The 22952-nt window shown below is 60.8% G+C and overlaps 1 protein-coding gene across 1 annotated transcript in view; it reads left to right on the top strand.

Annotated features, from left to right (window-relative positions):
* CAMKV (CaM kinase like vesicle associated) overlaps window positions 1–22952 on the top strand; it is a 197531-nt gene that overhangs the window by 87807 nt on the left and 86772 nt on the right. The window contains exons 2-8 of the mRNA XM_073645184.1: window positions 3211–3312; window positions 3968–4099; window positions 4445–4519; window positions 20754–20892; window positions 22323–22443; window positions 22538–22613; window positions 22685–22821. Of these exons, the coding sequence (XP_073501285.1) occupies window positions 3211–3312; window positions 3968–4099; window positions 4445–4519; window positions 20754–20892; window positions 22323–22443; window positions 22538–22613; window positions 22685–22821 (782 nt within the window). The remainder of the gene's footprint in view (window positions 1–3210; window positions 3313–3967; window positions 4100–4444; window positions 4520–20753; window positions 20893–22322; window positions 22444–22537; window positions 22614–22684; window positions 22822–22952) is intronic.

Below are 22952 nucleotides of genomic sequence, written 5' to 3'. Positions count from 1 at the left end.
AGGCCACCCCCCAAACCAGCCGCACGGGCCAATAAGAGGCCACCCCCCAAACCAGCCGCACGGGCCAATAAGAGGCCACCCCCCAAACCAGCCGCACGGGCCAATAAGAAGCCACCCCCAAACCAGCCGCACGGGCCAATAAGAGGCCACCCCCCAAACCAGCCGCAGGGGCCAATAAGAGGCCACCCCCCAAACCAGCCGCAGGGGCCAATAAGAGGCCACCCCCCAAACCAGCCTCAGGGGCCAATAAGAGGCCACCCCCCAAACCAGCCGCAGGGGCCAATAAGAGGCCACCCCCCCAAACCAGCCACAGGGCCAATAAGAGGTCACCCCCCCAAACCAGCCACAGGGGCCAATAAGAGGCCACCCCCAAACCATCCACAGGGGCCAATAAGAGGCCACGCCGCCAAACCAGCCGCACGGGCCAATAAGAGGCCATCCCCCAAACCAGCCGCATGGGCCAATAAGAGGCCACCCCCCAAACCAACCACAGGGGCCATACGGGAGTCCACCCCCCAAACCAGCCACAGGGGCCAATAAGAGGCCACCCCCCAAACCAGCCACACGGGTCAATAAGAGGCCACGCCCCCAAACCAGCCACAGGGGCCAATAAGAGGCCACTCCCCAAACCAGCCACAGGGGCCAATAAGAGGCCACGCCGCCAAACCAGCCGCAGGGGCCAATAAGAGGCCACCCCCCAAACCAGCCGCACGGGCCAATAAGAGGCCACCCCCCAAACCAGCCGCACGGGCCAATAAGAGGCCACCCCCCAAACCAGCCGCACGGGCCAATAAGAGGCCACCCCCCAAACCAGCCGCACGGGCCAATAAGAGGCCACCCCCCAAACCAGCCGCACGGGCCAATAAGAGGCCACCCCCCAAACCAGCCGCAGGGGCCAATAAGAGGCCACCCCCCCAAACCAGCCGCAGAGGCCAATAAGAGGCCACCCCCCCAAACCAGCCGCAGGGGCCAATAAGAGGCCACCCCCCAAACCAGCTGCACGGGCCAATAAAAGGCCACCCCCCAAACCAGCCACAGGGGCCAATAAGAGGCCACCCCCCAAACCAGCCACAGGGGCCAATAAGAGGCCACCCCCAAATCAGCCACAGGGGCCAATAAGAGGCCATCCCCCAAACCAGCCACAGGGGCCAATAAGAGGCCATCCCCCAAACCAGCCGCACGTGCCAATAAGAAGCCACCCCCCAAACCTGCCGCACGGGCCAATAAGAAGCCATCCCCCAAACCAGTCGCACGGGCCAATAAGAGGCCACCCCCCAAACCAGCCGCACGGGCCAATAAGATTTATGTACAATTGGGATTTTATCCTGGATATCCCTGCACCCGCAATGGGGTCTGTTGGTGGTCCTTTCTATTCTTATACAACCCCTGGAAAAAATTCTGGAATCACCGGTGCTTGGAGGATGTTCATTCAGTTGTTTAATGTTATTGAGAAAAAGCAGATCACAGACATGGCACAAAACTAAAGTCATTTCAAATGGCAACTTTAGGGCTTTAAGAAACACTAAAAGAAATCAAGATTAAAAATGTGGTACTCAGTAAGGGTAATTTTTTTTCAGACCAAGCAGAGGGAAAAAATTATGGAATCACTCAATTCTGAGGAAAAAACTATGGAATCACCCTGTAAATTTTCATTTCCAAAACTAACACCTGCATCAAATTAGATCTGCTCATTAGTCTGCATCTAAAAAGGAGTGATCACACCTTGGAGAGCTGTTGCACCAAGTGGACTGACCTGAATCATGGCTCCAACACAAGAGATGTCAATTGAAACAAAGGAGAGGATTATCAAACTCTTAAAAGAAGGTAAATCATCACGCAATGTTGCAAAAGATGTTGGTTGTTCACAGTCAGCTGTGTCTAAAATCTGGACCAAATACAAACAACATGGGAAGGTTGTTAAAAGCAAACATAGTGGTAGACCAAGGAAGACATCAAAGAGTCAAGACCGGAAACTTAAAGCAATATGTCTCCAAAACAGGAATTGCACAACAAAACAAATGAGGAACGAATGGGAGGAAACTGGAGTCAATGTCTGTGACCGAACTGTAAGAAACCGCCTAAAGGAAATGGGATTTACATACAGAAAAGCTAAACATAAGCCATCATTCACACCTAAACAGAAAAAAACAAGGTTACAATGGGCTGAGGAAAAGCAATGGTGGACTGTGGATGACTGGATGAAAGTCATATTCAGTGATGAATCGTGAATCTGCATTGGGCAAGGTGATGATGCTGGGACTGTTGTTTGGTGCCGTTCCAAAGAGATTTATAAAGATGACGGCATGAAGAGAACATGTAAATTTCCACAATCATTGATGATATGGGGCTGCATGTCAGGTAAAGGCACTGGGGAGATGGCTGTCATTACATCTTCAATAAATGCCCAAGTTTACATTGATATTTTGGACAGTTTTCTTATCCCATCAATTGAAAGGATGTTTGGGGTGATGACCTCATTCTCCAAGATGATAATGCATCCTGCCATAGAGCAAAAACTGTGAAAGAAGACACTTAAGGTCAATGTCATGGGCTGCAAATAGTCCGGATCTCAATCCAATTGAAAATCTTTGGTGGAAGTTGAAGAAAATGGTCCATGACAAGGCTCCAACCTGCAAAGCTGATCTGGCAACAGCAATCAGAGAAAGTTGGAGCCAGATTGATGAAGAGTCCTGTTTGTCACTCATTAAGTCCATGCCTCAGAGACTGCAAGCTGTTATTAAAGCCAGAGGTGCTGCAACAAAATACTAGTGATGGATTGGAGTGCTCTTTTGTGTGTTTGTTTTTCATGATTCCATAATTTTTTCCTCAGAATTGGGTGATTCCATAATTTTTTCCCCCTGCTTGGTCTGAAAAAATTGCCCTTACTGAGTGCCACATTTTTAATTTTGATTTCTTTTAGTGTTTCTTGAAGCCATAAAGTTGCCATTTGAAATGACTTTAGTTTTGTGCCATGTCTGTGATCTGCTTTTTTTCAACAACATTAAACAACTGAATGAACGTCCTCCGAGCACGGTGATTCCAGAATTTTTTCCAGGGGTTGCAGATCAGTGATGGATCAATGGGTATTAGATGTGGATGAGTCTCGCGGAGCAGCTCGGTACAGACCATTCTGTTTATGCTGTGATTTCTGATGAAAGGCGATAGAGATATATATATATATAATGACGACTATCCTGTGTTTTGGTGCAGGCAGGCGATGCCGTTTGGATGTGTGACTTTGGGCGACAAGAAGGATTATAATCAACCCACGGAAGTGAGCGACAGATATGATTTGGGACAACTTATCAAAACGTAAGTGTGAAAAGATCACTACAGTCACGGATGTCGGACGCCCCCTCGCGGAGACACTGATGCTGGTCTCTGAGTCTTGTCTTTAGGTTGCTGTTTAGCTATGTATCAGTGGTTTCTGGGACGCCTGGCCGGGTGATGCCCTCGGAGATTGTCGCCCGGCCGGGTGATGCCCTCGGGGGTTGTCGCCCAGCCGGGTGATGCCCTCGGGGGTTGTCGCCCGGCCGGATGATGCCCTCGGGGGTTGTCGCCTGGCCGGATGATGCCCTCGGGGTTGTCGCCCGGCCGGGTGATGCCCTCGGGGGTTGTCGCCCGGCCGGGTGATGCCCTCGGGGGTTGTCGCCCGGCCGGGTGATGCCCTCGGGGGTTGTCGCCCGGCCGGGTGATGCCCTCGGGGGTTGTCGCCCGGCCGGGTGATGCCCTCGGGGGTTGTCGCCCGGCCGGATGATGCTCTCGGGGGTTGTCGCCCGGCCGGATGATGCCCTCGGGGGTTGTCGCCCGGCCGGGTGATGCCCTCTGGGGTCGTCGCCCGGCCGGGTGATGCCCTCGGGGGTCGTCGCCCGGCCGGGTGATGCCCTCGGGGGTCGTTGCTCGGCCGGGTGATGCCCTCGGGGGTTGTCGCCCACCTTGCCTACAGACTGTTACGTTGTCTCCCCAGGGAAGAGTTCTGTGAAGTATTTCGAGCCAAAGAGAAATCTTCTGGAAAACTTTATACCTGCAAAAGGTTCCTGAAGAGAGACGGCAGAAAAGTCCGGAAGGCGGCAAAGAATGAGATCAACATCCTTAAAATGTGAGTGTCCTGGATGAGCGGAGCCCGTCCCGGGGGCGGCCGCCATTATACCATGCCTCGGGATTGTGATACCGGCCCCTCATTAAATCCTTTTCTAGAACCACCTTATTTTTAGACAATGTAACCTGGGCCCTTAAAATGCCCCGAATGTAATAGAATAGGATAATGTGAGGCGTGCACGCGGCGGAGGTGGTGCTACACGTGTCTGTGGTCAGCGGGCCGGCACAGTCGGAGGTGGGGGCTTCATGCCGTCTGTTATGTAGTAATTGCAGGAAGGACCCCGCCACGTTATAACCTTTGTGATGGAGGAGGAGGATGATTTCTTGTGTCTCTCGTGTCTTCCAGGGTTAAACACCACAACATCCTGCAACTGATCGATGTCTTTGAAACAAAAAAAGAATATTTCATCTTCATGGAGCTGTAAGTAGTGGTTCCAGCGCTCACCTCTGTGGCAGTATCATGCGGTCATGTTATATAGCGCTACATCATCGACATCATCGTGGTATGCTCTGCCCATGCTGAAGCTCCTCCCCTTACTGTGGTGCCTTCCCACGCTAAAGCTCCTCCCCTTACTGTGGTGCCTTCCCACGCTGAAGCTCCTCCCCTTACTGTGGTGCCTTCCCACGCTGAAGCTCCTCCCCTTACTGTGGTGCCTTCCCACGCTGAAGCTCCTCCCCTTACTGTGGTGCCTTCCCACGCTGAAGCTCCTCCCCTTACTGTGGTGCCTTCCCACGCTGAAGCTCCTCCCCTTACTGTGGTGCCTTCCCACGCTGAAGCTCCTCCCCTTACTGTGGTGCCTTCCCACGCTGAAGCTCCTCCCCTTACTGTGGTGCCTTCCCACGCTGAAGCTCTCCCCCTTATTGTGGCGCTTTTCCGCTCTGAAGCTCCTGTCCACGTCGAGCATCCCTCTACTTATTGGCGCCCCTGTCCACGTCTGGCGCCTCTGTCCTTATTGGGCGTCCCTCTCCTTATTGGCGCCCCTGTACACGTCAGCACTCCTCTCCTTATTGGCGCCCCTGTCCATGTCGGGCGCCCCTCTCCTTATTGGCGCCCCTGTCCATGTCGGGCGCCCCTCTCCTTATTGGCGCCCCTGTCCATGTCGGGCACCCCTCTCCTTTTTGGCACCCCTGTCCACGTCGGGTGCCCCTCTCCTTATCGGCACCCCCTCCTTATTGGCGCCCCTGTCCACGTCGGGCGCCTCTGTCCTTATTGGCGCCCCTGTCCACGTCGGGCGTCCCTCTCCCTACTGGCGCCCCTGTCCACTTTGGGCGCCTCTCTCCCTTCTGGCGCCCCTGTCCATGTCGGGTGCCCCTCTCCTTATTGGCGCCCCTGTCCACTTCGGGGCTCTGGTGCAGGGTTGATGCTCTGTTACGAGGTTGATGGTCTGCAGGGCTCTGGTGCAGGGTTCATGGTCTGCAGGGCTCTGGTGCAGGGTTGATGGTCTGCGGGGCTCTGGTGCAGGGTTGATGCTCTGCAGAGTTCTGGTGCAGGGTTGATGCTCTGCGGGGCTCTGGTGCAGGGTTGATGCTCTGCGGGGCTCTGGTGCAGGGTTGATGCTCTGCTGAGCTCTGGTGCAGGGTTGATGCTCTGCAGAGCTCTGGTGCAGGGTTGATGCTCTGCAGAGCTCTGGCGCAGGGTTGATGCTCTGCAGAGCTCTGGTGCAGGGTTGATGCTCTGCAGAGCTCTGGTGCAGGGTTGATGCTCTGGTGCGGGGCTCTGGTGCAGGGTTGATGCTCTGCGGGGCTCTGGTGCGGGGCTCTGGTGCAGGGTTGATGCTCTGCAGAGCTCTGGTGCAGGGTTGATGCTCTGCAGAGCTCTGGTGCAGGGTTGATGCTCTGCAGAGCTCTGGTGCAGGGTTGATGCTCTGCAGAGCTCTGGTGCAGGGTTGATGCTCTGGTGCGGGGCTCTGGTGCAGGGTTGATGCTCTGGTGCGGGGCTCTGGTGCGGGGCTCTGGTGCAGGGTTGATGCTCTGCAGAGCTCTGGTGCAGGGTTGATGCTCTGCAGAGCTCTGGTGCAGGGTTGATGCTCTGCAGAGCTCTGGTGCAGGGTTGATGCTCTGCAGAGCTCTGGCGCAGGGTTGATGCTCTGCAGAGCTCTGGTGCAGGGTTGATGCTCTGCAGAGCTCTGGTGCAGGGTTGATGCTCTGGTGCGGGGCTCTGGTGCAGGGTTGATGCTCTGCGGGGCTCTGGTGCGGGGCTCTGGTGCAGGGTTGATGCTCTGCAGAGCTCTGGTGCAGGGTTGATGCTCTGCAGAGCTCTGGTGCAGGGTTGATGCTCTGCAGAGCTCTGGTGCAGGGTTGATGCTCTGCAGAGCTCTGGTGCAGGGTTGATGCTCTGGTGCGGGGCTCTGGTGCAGGGTTGATGCTCTGCGGGGCTCTGGTGCGGGGCTCTGGTGCAGGGTTGATGCTCTGCAGAGCTCTGGTGCAGGGTTGATGCTCTGCAGAGCTCTGGTGCAGGGTTGATGCTCTGCAGAGCTCTGGTGCAGGGTTGATGCTCTGCAGAGCTCTGGTGCAGGGTTGATGCTCTGGTGCGGGGCTCTGGTGCAGGGTTGATGCTCTGGTGCGGGGCTCTGGTGCGGGGCTCTGGTGCAGGGTTGATGCTCTGCAGAGCTCTGGTGCAGGGTTGATGCTCTGCAGAGCTCTGGTGCAGGGTTGATGCTCTGCAGAGCTCTGGCGCAGGGTTGATGCTCTGCAGAGCTCTGGTGCAGGGTTGATGCTCTGGTGCGGGGCTCTGGTGCAGGGTTGATGCTCTGCAGAGCTCTGGTGCAGGGTTGATGCTCTGCAGAGCTCTGGTGCAGGGTTGATGCTCTGGTGCGGGGCTCTGGTGCAGGGTTGATGCTCTGGTGCGGGGCTCTGGTGCGGGGCTCTGGTGCAGGGTTGATGCTCTGCAGAGCTCTGGTGCAGGGTTGATGCTCTGCAGAGCTCTGGTGCAGGGTTGATGCTCTGCAGAGCTCTGGCGCAGGGTTGATGCTCTGCAGAGCTCTGGTGCAGGGTTGATGCTCTGGTGCGGGGCTCTGGTGCAGGGTTGATGCTCTGCGGGGCTCTGGTGCAGGGTTGATGCTCTGCAGAGCTCTGGTGCAGGGTTGATGCTCTGCAGAGCTCTGGTGCAGGGTTGATGCTCTGCAGAGCTCTGGTGCAGGGTTGATGCTCTGCAGAGCTCTGGTGCAGGGTTGATGCTCTGCAGAGCTCTGGTGCAGGGTTGATGCTCTGCAGAGCTCTGGCGCAGGGTTGATGCTCTGCAGAGCTCTGGCGCAGGGTTGATGCTCTGCAGAGCTCTGGTGCAGGGTTGATGCTCTGCAGAGCTCTGGTGCAGGGTTGATGCTCTGCAGAGCTCTGGCGCAGGGTTGATGCTCTGCAGAGCTCTGGTGCAGGGTTGATGCTCTGGTGCGGGGCTCTGGTGCAGGGTTGATGCTCTGCAGAGCTCTGGTGCAGGGTTGATGCTCTGCAGAGCTCTGGTGCAGGGTTGATGCTCTGGTGCGGGGCTCTGGTGCAGGGTTGATGCTCTGGTGCGGGGCTCTGGTGCGGGGCTCTGGTGCAGGGTTGATGCTCTGCAGAGCTCTGGTGCAGGGTTGATGCTCTGCAGAGCTCTGGTGCAGGGTTGATGCTCTGCAGAGCTCTGGCGCAGGGTTGATGCTCTGCAGAGCTCTGGTGCAGGGTTGATGCTCTGGTGCGGGGCTCTGGTGCAGGGTTGATGCTCTGCGGGGCTCTGGTGCAGGGTTGATGCTCTGCAGAGCTCTGGTGCAGGGTTGATGCTCTGCAGAGCTCTGGTGCAGGGTTGATGCTCTGCAGAGCTCTGGTGCAGGGTTGATGCTCTGCAGAGCTCTGGTGCAGGGTTGATGCTCTGCAGAGCTCTGGTGCAGGGTTGATGCTCTGCAGAGCTCTGGCGCAGGGTTGATGCTCTGCAGAGCTCTGGCGCAGGGTTGATGCTCTGCAGAGCTCTGGTGCAGGGTTGATGCTCTGGTGCGGGGCTCTGGTGCAGGGTTGATGCTCTGGTGCGGGGCTCTGGTGCGTGGGGCTCTGGTGCAGGGTTGATGCTCTGCAGAGCTCTGGTGCAGGGTTGATGCTCTGCAGAGCTCTGGTGCAGGGTTGATGCTCTGCAGAGCTCTGGCGCAGGGTTGATGCTCTGCAGAGCTCTGGTGCAGGGTTGATGCTCTGGTGCGGGGCTCTGGTGCAGGGTTGATGCTCTGCGGGGCTCTGGTGCGGGGCTCTGGTGCAGGGTTGATGCTCTGCAGAGCTCTGGTGCAGGGTTGATGCTCTGCAGAGCTCTGGCGCAGGGTTGATGCTCTGCAGAGCTCTGGTGCAGGGTTGATGCTCTGGTGCGGGGCTCTGGTGCAGGGTTGATGCTCTGCGGGGCTCTGGTGCGGGGCTCTGGTGCAGGGTTGATGCTCTGCAGCTCTTGATGAATATTCCGGTGCTGCGGCCTGCTGCGGAGCTTTGTGCCGCTCTCTCCTCTGTGTAAACTGCAGCTGAATATCAAATCTGAAGATTTTTGATTTTAGAAGATGAGAAGGAAAAACGCCGGAAGCAGAAATCTCCCCGACAGCCACGGCCCCCCGTAATACGGAAGCCCCTAATGAGCGCCGCAGTCAGGGGCTTTATAGATAATTAGGGGTCTCATAAGCAGCAGGTGAAGAGTCAGCACTGGAAATCCCGGCCCTGTCCTGGATACCTCCCCCCACCTTCCCGGTCCCAACTGGAGATCCCCGGCCCATTCCTGTGAGAAGTCCTAATGTCAGGATTATCGCAGGCCGGGAAGGTCCCGCAGAAGCACCCGCTGCGATCTCTGAGCGAACAGATCTCTGCTGATCACTGTCGTCCGCACAATTACACGATTGGCTGACAATTAATGTAGGAGGCCCTCTCCTTACTGGCGCCTCTGTCCACGTCGGGCGCCCCTCTCCTTACTGGCGCCTCTGTCCACGTCGGGCGCCCCTCTCCTTACTGGCGCCTCTGTCCACGTCGGGCGCCCCTCTCCTTACTGGTGCCTCTGTCCACGTCGGGCGCCCCTCTCCTTACTGGCGCCTCTGTCCACGTCGGGCGCCCCTCTCCTTACTGGCGCCCCTGTCCACGTCGGGCGCCCCTCTCCTTACTGGCGCCCCTGTTCACGTCGGGCGCCCCTCTCCTTACTGGCGCCTCTGTCCACGTCGGGCACCCCTCTCCTTACTGACGCCTCTGTCCACGTCGGGCGCCCCTCTCCTTACTGGCGCCTCTGTCCACGTCGGGCGCCCCTCTCCTTACTGGCGCCCCTGTCCACGTCGGGCGCCCCTCTCCTTACTGGCGCCCCTGTTCACGTCGGGCGCCCCTCTCCTTACTGGCGCCCCTGTCCACGTCGGGCACCCCTCTCCTTACTGGCGCCTCGGTCCACGTCGGGCACCCCTCTCCTTACTGGCGCCTCTGTCCACTTCGGGCGCCCCTCTCCTTACTGGCGCCCCTGTCCACGTCGGGCGCCCCTCTCCTTACTGGCGCCCCTGTCCACGTCGGGTGCCCCTCTCTTTACTGGCGCCCCTGTCCACGTCGGGCATCCCTCTCCTTACTGGCGCCCCTGCCCACGTCGGGCGCCCCTCTCCTTACTGGCGACCCTGTCCACGTCGAGCGCCCCTCTCCTTACTGGCGCCCCTGTCCACATCAAGCGTCCCTCTCCTTACTGGCGCCTCAGTCCACGTCAGGCACCCCTCTCCTTACTGGTGCCTCTGTCAACGTCGGGCGCCCCTCTCCTTACTGGCGCCTCTGTCCACGTTAGGCGCCCCTCTCCTTACTGGCGCCCCTGTCCACGTCGAGTGCCCCTCTCCTTACTGGCGCCCCTGTCCACGTCGGGCGTCCCTCTCCTTACTGGCGCCCCTGTCCATGTCGGGCGCCCCTGTCCACGTCAGGCGCCCCTCTCCTTACTGGAGCCCCAGTCCACGTCGGGCACCCCTCTCCTTACTGGCGCCTCGGTCCATGTCGGGCACCCCTCTCCTTACTGGCGCCTCTGTCCACGTCGGGTGCCCCTCACCTTACTGGCGCCTCTGTCCACGTCGGGCACCCCTCTCCTTACTGGCGCCCCTGTCCACGTCGGGCGCCCCTCTCCTTACTGGCGCCTCTGTCCACGTCGGGCACCCCTCTCCTTACTGACGCCTCTGTCCACGTCGGGCGCCCCTCTCCTTACTGGCGCCTCTGTCCACGTCGGGCGCCCCTCTCCTTACTGGCGCCTCTGTCCACGTCGGGCGCCCCTCTCCTTACTGGCGCCCCTGTCCACGTCGGGCGCCCCTCTCCTTACTGGCGCCCCTGTTCACGTCGGGCGCCCCTCTCCTTACTGGCGCCTCTGTCCACGTCGGGCACCCCTCTCCTTACTGACGCCTCTGTCCACGTCGGGCGCCCCTCTCCTTACTGGCGCCTCTGTCCACGTCGGGCGCCCCTCTCCTTACTGGCGCCCCTGTCCACGTCGGGCGCCCCTCTCCTTACTGGCGCCCCTGTTCACGTCGGGCGCCCCTCTCCTTACTGGCGCCCCTGTCCACGTCGGGCACCCCTCTCCTTACTGGCGCCTCGGTCCACGTCGGGCACCCCTCTCCTTACTGGCGCCTCTGTCCACTTCGGGCGCCCCTCTCCTTACTGGCGCCCCTGTCCACGTCGGGCGCCCCTCTCCTTACTGGCGCCCCTGTCCACGTCGGGTGCCCCTCTCTTTACTGGCGCCCCTGTCCACGTCGGGCATCCCTCTCCTTACTGGCGCCCCTGCCCACGTCGGGCGCCCCTCTCCTTACTGGCGACCCTGTCCACGTCGAGCGCCCCTCTCCTTACTGGCGCCCCTGTCCACATCAAGCGTCCCTCTCCTTACTGGCGCCTCAGTCCACGTCAGGCACCCCTCTCCTTACTGGTGCCTCTGTCAACGTCGGGCGCCCCTCTCCTTACTGGCGCCTCTGTCCACGTTAGGCGCCCCTCTCCTTACTGGCGCCCCTGTCCACGTCGAGTGCCCCTCTCCTTACTGGCGCCCCTGTCCACGTCGGGCGTCCCTCTCCTTACTGGCGCCCCTGTCCATGTCGGGCGCCCCTGTCCACGTCAGGCGCCCCTCTCCTTACTGGAGCCCCAGTCCACGTCGGGCACCCCTCTCCTTACTGGCGCCTCGGTCCATGTCGGGCACCCCTCTCCTTACTGGCGCCTCTGTCCACGTCGGGTGCCCCTCACCTTACTGGCGCCCCTGTCCACGTCGGGTGCCCCTCACCTTACTGGCGCCCCTGTCCACGTCGGGTGCCCCTCACCTTACTGGCGCCCCTGTCCACGTCGGGTGCCCCTCACCTTACTGGCGCCCCTGTCCACGTCGGGTGCCCCTCACCTTACTGGCGCCCCTGTCCACGTCGGGCGCCCCTCACCTTACTGGCGCCCCTGTCCACGTCGGGCGCCCACCTCCTTACTGGCGCCCCTGTCCACGTCAAGCGCCCCTCTCCTTACTGGTGCCTCGGTCCACGTCGGGCGCCCCTCTCCTTACTGGCGCCTCTGTCCACGTCGGGCGCCCCTCTCCTTACTGGCGCCTCTATCCACGTTGGGCGCTCCTCTCCTTACTGGCGCCCCTGTCCACGTCGGGCCCCCCTCTCCTTACTGGCGCCTCTGTCCACGTCGGGCGCCCCTCTCCTTACTGGCGCCTCTGTCCACGTCGGGCGCCCCTCTCCTTACTGGCGCCTCTGTCCATGTCGGGCGCCCCTCTCCTTACAGGCGCCTCTGTCCACGTCGGGCGCCCCTCTCCTTACTGGCGCCCCTGTCCACGTCGGGCCCCCCTCTCCTTACTGGCGCCTCTGTCCACGTCGGGCCCCCCTCTCCTTACTGGCGCCTCTGTCCACGTCGGGCGCCCCTCTCCTTACTGGCGCCTCTGTCCACGTCGGGCGCCCCTCTCCTTACTGGCGCCTCTGTCCACGTCGGGCGCCCCTCTCCTTACTGGCGCCCCTGTCCATGTCGGGCGCCCCTCTCCTTACAGGCGCCTCTGTCCACTTCGGGTGCCCCTCACCTTACTGGCGCCCCTGTCCACGTCGGGTGCCCCTCTCCTTACTGGCGCCCCTGTCCACGTCGGGCATCCCTCTCCTTACTGGCGCCCCTGTCCACGTCGGGCGCCCCTGTCCACGTCGGGCGCCCCTCTCCTTACTGGCGCCCCTGTCCACGTCGGGCGCCCCTCTCCTTACTGGCACCCCTGTCCACGTCGGGCGCCCCTCACCTTACTGGCGCCCCTGTCCACGTCGGGCGCCCCTCTCCTTACTGGCGCCCCTGTCCACGTCTGGCGTCCCTCTCCTTACTGGCGCCCCTGTCCACGTCGGGCGCCCCTCTCCTTACTGGCGCCCCTGTCCACGTCGGGCGCCCCTCTCCTTACTGGCGCCCCTGTCCACGTCGGGCGCCCCTGTCCACGTCAAGCGCCCCTCTCCTTACTGGCGCCTCGGTCCACGTCGGGCGCCCCTCTCCTTACTGGCGCCTCTGTACACGTTGGGTGCCCCTCTCCTTACTGGCGCCCCTGTCCACGTCGGGCGCCCCTCTCCTTACTGGCGCCCCTGTCCACGTCGGGCGCCCCTCTCCTTACTGGCGCCCCTGTCCAGGTCGGGCGCCACTCTCCTTACTGGCGCCCCTGTCCACGTCGGGCGCCACTCTCCTTACTGGCACCCCTGTCCACGTCGGGCGCCCCTCTCCTTACTGGCGCCTCTGTCCACGTTGGGCGCCCCTCTCCTTACTGGCGCCCCTGTCCACGTCGGGCCCCCCTGTCCTTACTGGCGCCTCTGTCCACGTCGGGCGCCCCTCTCCTTACTGGCGCCTCTGTCCACGTCGGGCGCCCCTCTCCTTACTGGCTCCTCTGTCCACGTCGGGCGCCCCTCTCCTTTACTGGCGCCTCTGTCCACGTCGGGCGCCCCTCTCCTTACTGGCGCCTCTGTCCACGTCGGGCGCCCCTCTCCTTACTGGCGCCTCTGTCCACGTTGGGCGCCCCTCTCCTTACTGGCGCCCCTGTCCACGTTGGGCGCCCCTCTCCTTACTGGCGCGACTGTTCACGTCGGGCGCCCCTCTCCTTACTGGCGCCCCTGTCCACGTCGGGCGCCCCTCTCCTTACTGACGCCCCTGTCCACGTCAGGCGCCCCTCTCCTTACTGGCGCCCCTGTCCACGTCTGGCGCCCCTGTCCACGTCTGGCGCCCCTCTCCTTACTGGCGCCCCTGTCCACGTCGGGCGCCCCTCTCCTTACTGGCGCCCCTCTACTTATTGGTGCTCCTGTCCACGTCGGGCGCCCCTCTCCTTACTGGCGCCCCTGTCCACGTCGGGCGCCCCTCTCCTTACTGGCTCCCCTGTCCACGTCTGGCGCCCCTCTCCTTACTGGCACCCCTGTCCACGTCGGGCGCCCCTCTCCTTACTGGCACCCCTCTCCTTACTGGCGCCCCTCTCCTTACTGGCGCCCCTGTCCACGTCCGGCGCCCCTCTTCTTACTGGCGCCTCTGTCCACGTCGGGCGTCCCTCTCCTTACTGGCGCCCCTGTCCAAGTCGGGCGCCCCTCTCCTTAGGGGCGCCCCTGTCCACGTCGGGCGCCCCTCTCCTTACTGGCGCCCCTGTCCAAGTCGGGCGCCGCTCTCCTTACGGGCGCCCCTCTCCTTACTGGCGCCCCTCTCCTTACTGGCGCCCCTGTCCACATCGGGCGCCCCTCTCCTTACTGGCGCCCCTCTCCTTACTGGCGCCCCTGTCCACGTCGGGCGCCCCTCTCCTTACTGGCTCCCCTGTCCACATCGGGCGCCCCACTCCTTACTGGCGCCCCTGTCCACGTCGGGCGCCCATCTCCTTACTGGCGCCCCTCTCCTTACTGGCGCCCCTGTCCACGTCGGGCGCCCCTCTCCTTACTGGCGCCTCGGTCCACGTCGGGCGCCCCTCTCCTTACTGGCGCCTCTGTCCACGTTGGGTGCCCCTCTCCTTACTGGCGCCCCTGTCCACGTCGGGCGCCCCTCTCCTTACTGGCGCCCCTGTCCACGTCGGGCGCCCCTCTCCTTACTGGCGCCCCTGTCCACGTCGGGCGCCACTCTCCTTACTGGCGCCCCTGTCCACGTCGGGCGCCACTCTCCTTACTGGCACCCCTGTCCACGTCGGGCGCCCCTCTCCTTACTGGCGCCTCTGTCCACGTTGGGCGCCCCTCTCCTTACTGGCGCCCCTGTCCACGTCGGGCCCCCCTGTCCTTACTGGCGCCTCTGTCCACGTCGGGCGCCCCTCTCCTTACTGGCGCCTCTGTCCACGTCGGGCGCCCCTCTCCTTACTGGCGCCTCTGTCCACGTCGGGCGCCCCTCTCCTTACTGGCGCCTCTGTCCACGTCGGGCGCCCCTCTCCTTACTGGCGCCTCTGTCCACGTCGGGCGCCCCTCTCCTTACTGGCGCCCCTGTCCACGTTGGGCGCCCCTCTCCTTACTGGCGCGACTGTTCACGTCGGGCGCCCCTCTCCTTACTGGCGCCCCTGTCCACGTCGGGCGCCCCTCTCCTTACTGGCGCCCCTGTCCACGTCAGGCGCCCCTCTCCTTACTGGCGCCCCTGTCCACGTCTGGCGCCCCTGTCCACGTCTGGCGCCCCTCTCCTTACTGGCGCCCCTGTCCACGTCGGGCGCCCCTCTCCTTACTGGCGCCCCTCTACTTATTGGTGCCCCTGTCCACGTCGGGCGCCCCTCTCCTTACTGGCGCCTCTGTCCACGTCGGGCGCCCCTCTCCTTACTGGCGCCTCTGTCCACGTCGGGCGCCCCTCTCCTTACTGGCGCCTCTGTCCACGTCGGGCGCCCCTCTCCTTACTGGCGCCCCTGTCCACGTTGGGCGCCCCTCTCCTTACTGGCGCGACTGTTCACGTCGGGCGCCCCTCTCCTTACTGGCGCCCCTGTCCACGTCGGGCGCCCCTCTCCTTACTGGCGCCCCTGTCCACGTCGGGCGCCCCTCTCCTTACTGGCGCCCCTGTCCACGTCTGGCGCCCCTGTCCACGTCTGGCGCCCCTCTCCTTACTGGCGCCCCTGTCCACGTCGGGCGCCCCTCTCCTTACTGGCGCCCCTCTACTTATTGGTGCCCCTGTCCACGTCGGGCGCCCCTCTCCTTACTGGCGCCCCTGTCCACGTCGGGCGCCCCTCTCCTTACTGGCTCCCCTGTCCACGTCTGGCGCCCCTCTCCTTACTGGCACCCCTGTCCACGTCGGGCGCCCCTCTCCTTACTGGCACCCCTCTCCTTACTGGCGCCCCTCTCCTTACTGGCGCCCCTGTCCACGTCCGGCGCCCCTCTCCTTACTGGCGCCTCTGTCCACGTCGGGCGTCCCTCTCCTTACTGGCGACCCTGTCCACGTCGGGCACCCCTCTCCTTACTGGCGCCCCTGTCCAAGTCGGGCGCCCCTCTCCTTAGGGGCGCCCCTGTCCACGTCGGGCGCCCCTCTCCTTACTGGCGCCCCTGTCCAAGTCGGGCGCCGCTCTCCTTACGGGCGCCCCTCTCCTTACTGGCGCCCCTCTCCTTACTGGCGCCCCTGTCCACATCGGGCGCCCCTCTCCTTACTGGCGCCCCTGTCCACGTCGGGCGCCCCTCTCCTTACTGGCTCCCCTGTCCACATCGGGCGCCCCACTCCTTACTGGCGCCCCTGTCCACGTCGGGCGCCCATCTCCTTACTGGCGCCCCTCTCCTTACTGGCGCCCCTGTCCACGTCGGGCGCCCCTCTCCTTACTGGCGCCCCTGTCCACGTCGGGCGCCCCTCTCCTTACTGGCGCCCCTGTCCACGTCGGGCGCCCCTCTCCTTACTGGCGCCCCTCTCCTTACTGGCGCCCCTGTCCACGTCGGGCGCCCCTCTCCTTACTGGCGCCCCTCTCCTTACTGGCGCCTCTGTCCACTTCGGGCGCCCCTGTCCACGTCTAGCGCCCCTCTCCTTACTGGTGCCCCTGTCCACGTCGGGCGCCCCTCTCCTTACTGGCGCCCCTGTCCACGTCGGGCGCCCCTCTCCTTACTGGCGCCCTTGTCCACGTCGGGCGCCCCTCTCCTTACTGGGGCCCCTGTCCACGTCGGGCGCCCCTCTCCTTACTGGCGCCCCTGTCCACGTCGGGCGCCCCTCTCCTTACTGGCGCCCCTGTCCACGTCGGGCGCCCCTCTCCTTACTGGCGCCCCTCTCCTTACTGGCGCCTCTGTCCACGTCGGGCGCCCCTCTCCTTACTGGCGCCTTTGTCCACGTCGGGCGCCCCTCTCCTTACTGGCGCCCCTCTCCTTACTGGTGCCCCTGTCCACGTCGGGCGCCCCTCTCCTTACTGGCGCCCCTGTCCACGTCGGGCGCTCCTCTCCTTACTGGCGCCCCTGTCCACGTCGGGCGCTCCTCTCCTTACTGGCGCCCCTGTCCACGTCGGACGCCCCTCTCCTTACTGGCGCCCCTGTCCACGTCGGGCGCCCCTCTCCTTACTGGCGCCCCTGTCCACGTCGGGCGCTCCTCTCCTTACTGGTGCCCCTGTCCACGTCGGGCGCCCCTCTCCTTACTGGCGCCCCTGTCCACGTCGGGCGCTCCTCTCCTTACTGGCGCCCCTGTCCACGTCGGACGCCCCTCTCCTTACTGGTGCCCCTGTCCACGTCGGGCGCCCCTCTCCTTACTGGCGCCCCTGTCCACGTCGGGCGCCCCTCTCCTTACTGGCGCCCCTGTCCACGTCGGGCGCCCCTCTCCTTACTGGCGCCCCTCTCCTTACTGGCGCCCCTGTCCACGTCGGGCGCCCCTCTCCTTACTGGCGCCCCTCTCCTTACTGGCGCCCCTGTCCACGTCGGGCGCCCCTCCCATCACTCTTTGTGCAGCAGGTTCCTTGATAGTCTTTCCTCTTTCTCTGCTGGTTCAGTTGCTTGCCGTTCTTGTGTCTTGGCTGTCATTTATCACATCTCCATGTACAGACTTCTTGCTCCGCTTGGCTGATCTGAATAGCTGCAGTGTAAAGCATGGAGGGCCGCAGCCTGACAATGGCACATAATGTAGATTTCAGACTACCTTAGACCCTAATGGACGGTGCTGCTGAGCCGGAGTGTTTGATGGAGTCCTTCGCCCAGTGTCCTCCTGTGACCTGTAGTTCCTGCGCCCATCACCTATATGTCGTCCCACGGCCAAATAAAGAGAAATACACCTGCAGTTTGTTTTCTTCATCACCTGAGCAGGTGAACACGAGCTGTTCTCCCTGTTATCAGCCACCCCGGGCTGCGGGCCGGATCCCGGTTGATCACTGCTTCCTTACGTCTGTGTGCTGTGGATCTGCAGAGACGTCCGGTCCTCGCTCAGGCCTCGGCCTGTAATTGCCTCCATATTTTCCGGCCCCCCGCAGCCGCCGCTCCTCTGCCAGTTCTGCCGAGTCCAGTGACTTATTACAGTAATTACATCGCTATAAAAAGCCAATCCTCCGACCGCCGGACGTCGTGAGGACTCCGCTGAATAGAGACCCCCTTAATTAATCCGAGCTGCAGATATTACTGATCACAAGAACTGACAATCCGCTCTGAAGACGTCTTCGGTCTCATAAAGCAGATTAAATTCAGCGGCCGGAGGGGAATATTGCCCACGTGGCGCTCATCACCTGCTGCGACTGTAGCAGCGGGCACAGCTCTGCCTCTGCTGCACCAGGCGCATTGCAGTCTGCACACAGCTCCAAGGAGCCGCTGCTGCCAGTCACTGGTAGGGGCCACGTAGAGCAGTGGTGACACCTGGTGGTGAGAGACCCACACCGCAGGCCTATCTCCGGCAACGCAATGATGAGCAGAAGAGTCAGCAATCCGGACCACAAGTCACATAATATATAGTTATCACGTGGATCTCAGCAAGTCTCTGCAGTTACGCTCTGTGACTTCATGTCAGTGCTCTGCGCAGCTCTGGTTTAGGACTGTGCTCTGAATGTGAACCCTGAACCAAAGAATCTGCAGTGTTGTGGCTTAGGAATGATGCTCTGCGCGGCTCTGGTTCAGAGGTCTGGTGCAGGGTTGATGCTCTGCGGGGCTCTGGTGCAGAGGTCTGGTGCAGGGTTGATGCTCTGCGGGGCTCTGGTGCAGAGCTCTGGTGCAGGGTTGATGCTCTGCGGGGCTCTGGTGCAGGGTTGATGCTCTGTGGGGCACTGGTGCAGAGCTCTGGTGCAGGGTTGATGCTCTGCGGGGCTCTGGTGCAGAGGTCTGGTGCAGGGTTGATGCTCTGCGGGGCTCTGGTGCAGAGGTCTGGTGCAGGGTTGATGCTCTGCGGGGCTCTGGTGCAGAGTTCTGGTGCAGGGTTGATGGTCTGCGGGGCTCTGGTGCAGAGCTCTGGTGCAGGGTTGATGCTCTGTGGGGCTCTGGTGCAGGGTTGATGCTCTGCAGAGCTCTGGTGCAGGGTTGATGGTCTGCGGTGCTCTGGTGCAGAGTTGATGCTCTGCGGGGCTCTGCTGTAGAGCTCTGGTGCAGGGTTGATGCTCTGCCGGGCTCTGGTGCAGAGGTCTGGTGCAGGGTTGATGCTCTGCGGGGCTCTGGTGCAGAGGTCTGGTGCAGGGTTGATGCTCTGCGGGGCTCTGGTGCAGGGGTCTGGTGCTGGGTTGATGCTCTGCGGGTCTCTGGTGCAGGGTTGATGCTCTGCGGGGCTCTGGTGCAGAGGTCAGATGCAGGGTTGATGCTCTGCGGGGCTCTGGTGCAGAGGTCAGGTGCAGGGTTGATGCTCTGCGGGGCTCTGGCGCAGAGCTCTGGTGCAGGGTTGATGCTCTGCGGCGCTCTGGCGCAGAGCTCTGGTGCAGGGTTGATGCTCTGCGGGGCTCTGGTGCAGGGTTGATGCTCTGGTGCGGGGCTCTGGTGCAGGGTTGATGCTCTGCAGAGCTCTGGTGCAGGGTTGATGCTCTGCAGAGCTCTGGTGCAGGGTTGATGCTCTGCAGAGCTCTGGTGCAGGGTTGATGCTCTGCAGAGCTCTGGTGCAGGGTTGATGCTCTGCAGAGCTCTGGTGCAGGGTTGATGCTCTGGTGCGGGGCTCTGGTGCAGGGTTGATGCTCTGCGGGGCTCTGGTGCGGGGCTCTGGTGCAGGGTTGATGCTCTGCAGAGCTCTGGTGCAGGGTTGATGCTCTGCAGCTCTTGATGAATATTCCGGTGCTGCGGCCTGCTGCGGAGCTTTGTGCCGCTCTCTCCTCTGTGTAAACTGCAGCTGAATATCAAATCTGAAGATTTTTGATTTTAGAAGATGAGAAGGAAAAACGCCGGAAGCAGAAATCTCCCCGACAGCCACGGCCCCCCGTAATACGGAAGCCCCTAATGAGCGCCGCAGTCAGGGGCTTTATAGATAATTAGGGGTCTCATAAGCAGCAGGTGAAGAGTCAGCACTGGAAATCCCGGCCCTGTCCTGGATACCTCCCCCCACCTTCCCGGTCCCAACTGGAGATCCCCGGCCCATTCCTGTGAGAAGTCCTAATGTCAGGATTATCGCAGGCCGGGAAGGTCCCGCAGAAGCACCCGCTGCGATCTCTGAGCGAACAGATCTCTGCTGATCACTGTCGTCCGCACAATTACACGATTGGCTGGCGATTAATGTACGAGGTCGCAGGCTGTTTGCATTAACAGACCAGTTATTGGAAAACTTACAGTGAGTGTATGGTATATACACCTCCAGATTCCAACACATGGAGTATATGTATACACCCCCGTACAATCACTGATAACTTCACGATGACCCAAGAAAGATTATTATTATCTGCCACCACCAGTCCTGTTTAATGCCGGCTGACTGGACGCCTGGTTCTGGTTCTGGTAGCGTTTGGCTTCGGGCGCAGTTTACAGAACAAAAGGAACAGAACTATTACATTTTATATTTAATCCAGAACGTTAGGCAGTGTTTATAAGAAATATACAAAAGATTTTACAAAGGGAACAAAACAATACAGTGTATACAGTTACATAAAATAAAAAGGATAAACCAAGAAAACTTACTAGACCTATCGTTACAGCAATGGCTTCAGGTTTATGGAGGAAGGCGCTCCAGAAAAACGGACAGCACCTACAGTAAACTGTGCCTCCATCTACTGATCTGATGACGCCCAAATGTTGGCATTTGCCTTTTATTAGCTCCTAAGGTCCACCCACACGCCGCCCCTTAATGGCTCCTACAGGGTTTGACTTTTCAGTTTCAGAAAAATTATGAGATTCCCTAAATGGACTATATCTTTGCTTCGGAGAGTCGCATGAGCTCGATATCGATAGGTGTTGGGAAAGGAAGTGGTTTCTGCGCTCTCTGGAGTCTCGACAAACCATTAGTATCAATAAAAATGTAGGTTTCTAGTCTACGCATTTCAGAGTCCACTGACTCCTTTTGCATTCGTCACGTTTCCGAAAATATGATTTTCATATCTATTAGATCGACGCAGTTCATGCAAACCTCCCTTTTTACTTTTCTAGTAAGCAGACAAAGGATCCCAGATCTTTAAGTTTCGCTTATCTCGACCGTAAATGTAATCCACATTCCTAGAGCAGCAGGGCCTTCCATCTCTTTAACCCTTGGAGTATTTATGGTTACCTAATTCCAAAGCAGGGGGTCAGCTGCACAGAGGAGAGTGCAAGCTCTTCTCTCTCATCTCTGTAAGCATTTTAATGTTCTCCATGACACCTTCTTTATTATAATCATTCCTGAATTCTCCTTAAAAGAAATGTAAACATTTTCCACCATTCAGCTGAGACGCTGAGTTCTGCTTCAAATTTTCTCATCCGTTCCTTCCTCAGGGCATCAGGACGTGAAGTCTTTGACTGGATCTTGGACCAGGGTTATTACTCGGAGAAGGACACCAGTAACGTCATCCGGCAGGTCCTGGAGGCGGTGGCATATCTACACTCACTCTGTATTGTGCACAGGAACCTGAAGGTGAAGGGCCGGGTGTGACCCGAGCTGGAGGTTGTGGGGTGTGACCGAGCTGGAGGTTGTGGGGTGTGACCCGAGCTGGAGGTTGTGGGGTGTGACCGAGCTGGAGGTTGTGGGGTGTGACCGAGCTGGAGGTTGTGGGGTGTGACCCGAGCTGGAGGTTGTGGGGTGTGACCGAGCTGGAGGTTGTGGGGTGTGACCGAGCTGGAGGTTGTGGGGTGTGACCCGAGCTGGAGGTTGTGGGGTGTGACTGAGCTGGAGGTTGTGGGGTGTGACTGAGCTGGAGGTTGTGGGGTGTGACTGAGCTGGAGGTTGTGGGGTGTGACTGAGCTGGAGGTTGTGGGGTGTGACCGAGCTGGAGGTTGTGGGGTGTGACCCGAGCTGGAGGTTGTGGGGTGTGACCCGAGCTGGAGGTTGTGGGGTATGACTGAGCTGGAGGTTGTGGGGTGTGACCCGAGCTGGAGGTTGTGGGGTGTGACCCGAGCTGGAGGTTGTGGGGTGTGACCCGAGCTGGAGGTTGTGGGGTGTGACCGAGCTGGAGGTTGTGGGGTGTGACCGAGCTGGAGGTTGTGGGGTGTGACCCGAGCTGGAGGTTGTGGGGTGTGACTGAGCTGGAGGTTGTGGGGTGTGACTGAGCTGGAGGTTGTGGGGTGTGACTGAGCTGGAGGTTGTGGGGTGTGACCGAGCTGGAGGTTGTGGGGTGTGACCGAGCTGGAGGTTGTGGGGTGTGACCCGAGCTGGAGGTTGTGGGGTGTGACTGAGCTGGAGGTTGTGGGGTGTGACCCGAGCTGGAGGTTGTGGGGTGTGACCCGAGCTGGAGGTTGTGGGGTGTGACCCGAGCTGGAGGTTGTGGGGTGTGACCGAGCTGGAGGTTGTGGGGTGTGACCCGAGCTGGAGGTTGTGGGGTGTGACCCGAGCTGGAGGTTGTGGGGTGTGACTGAGCTGGAGGTTGTGGGGTGTGACCCGAGCTGGAGGTTGTGGGGTGTGACCCGAGCTGGAGGTTGTGGGGTGTGACCCGAGCTGGAGGTTGTGGGGTGTGACCCGAGCTGGAGGTTGTGGGGTGTGACCTGAGCTGGAGGTTGTGGGGTGTGACCCGAGCTGGAGGTTGTGGGGTGTGACCCGAGCTGGAGGTTGTGGGGTGTGACCCGAGCTGGAGGTTGTGGGGTGTGACCCGAGCTGGAGGTTGTGGGGTGTGACCCGAGCTGGAGGTTGTGGGGTGTGACCCGAGCTGGAGGTTGTGGGGTGTGACCGAGCTGGAGGTTGTGGGGTGTGACAAGGACGGGGGTTGTATGACCAAGGTGGAGGCTGTGAGCTGTGACTGGGGCAGGGGTTTCCGGGTGTGACGGGGTGGACGTTGCGGGGGTTGACACACAGACTAAGTGCAGGGGTCTTGGCATCTCCAGATGATCACTTTCCTGATTTGTTTCTTCTAGTTGGAGAATTTGTTGTATTTTAATCGTATGAAGAATTCGAAGATCGTTATCAGCGACTTCCATTTGGCCAAAGTGGAGACTAGTCTGATCAAAGAGCCGTGTGGGACCCCCGAATATCTGGGTGAGTGGCTCATGAATCATCAGCGTCCATGGTGGAGCCCGGCGACCCCCGCCCGTCCCCGGACCTAACCCGCCTCTTACATCATGTCTTACAGCGCCCGAGGTGGTTGCCCGACAGCGATATGGACGACCTGTTGACTGCTGGGCGATCGGAGTCATCATGTACATACTGTGAGTGGCGGGGGTGGGACGTCATAGTGGAGGGGGCCGCGTACCAGGGGCTGATGTCTACTCTCCCTTAGTCTCTCTGGGAACCCCCCATTCTACGACGAGATGGAGGATGAGGACTATGAAAACCACGACAAGAACTTGTTCCGGAAGATTTTGCACGGGGACTACGAGTTTGATTCGCCGTACTGGGATGACATCTCCCCTGCAGGTGGGCGCCGCCGCGCTCCATGTCACGACGGCACGATCACCGCCGTACGCTGAACGCTCCCACACGTTCTAGTCCTGTTTGTGCAGATGATGGGTTTGTTACAATGTATCACACTCACACCTGTAGGGGTT

The sequence above is a fragment of the Phyllobates terribilis genome, unplaced genomic scaffold, assembly GCF_046119375.1.
Source record: "Phyllobates terribilis strain yellow unplaced genomic scaffold, ASM4611937v1 Scaffold_8__6_contigs__length_399053987, whole genome shotgun sequence".
Lineage (NCBI taxonomy): Eukaryota > Metazoa > Chordata > Amphibia > Anura > Dendrobatidae > Phyllobates > Phyllobates terribilis.
This window is presented reverse-complemented; position numbering and strand designations above follow the sequence as displayed.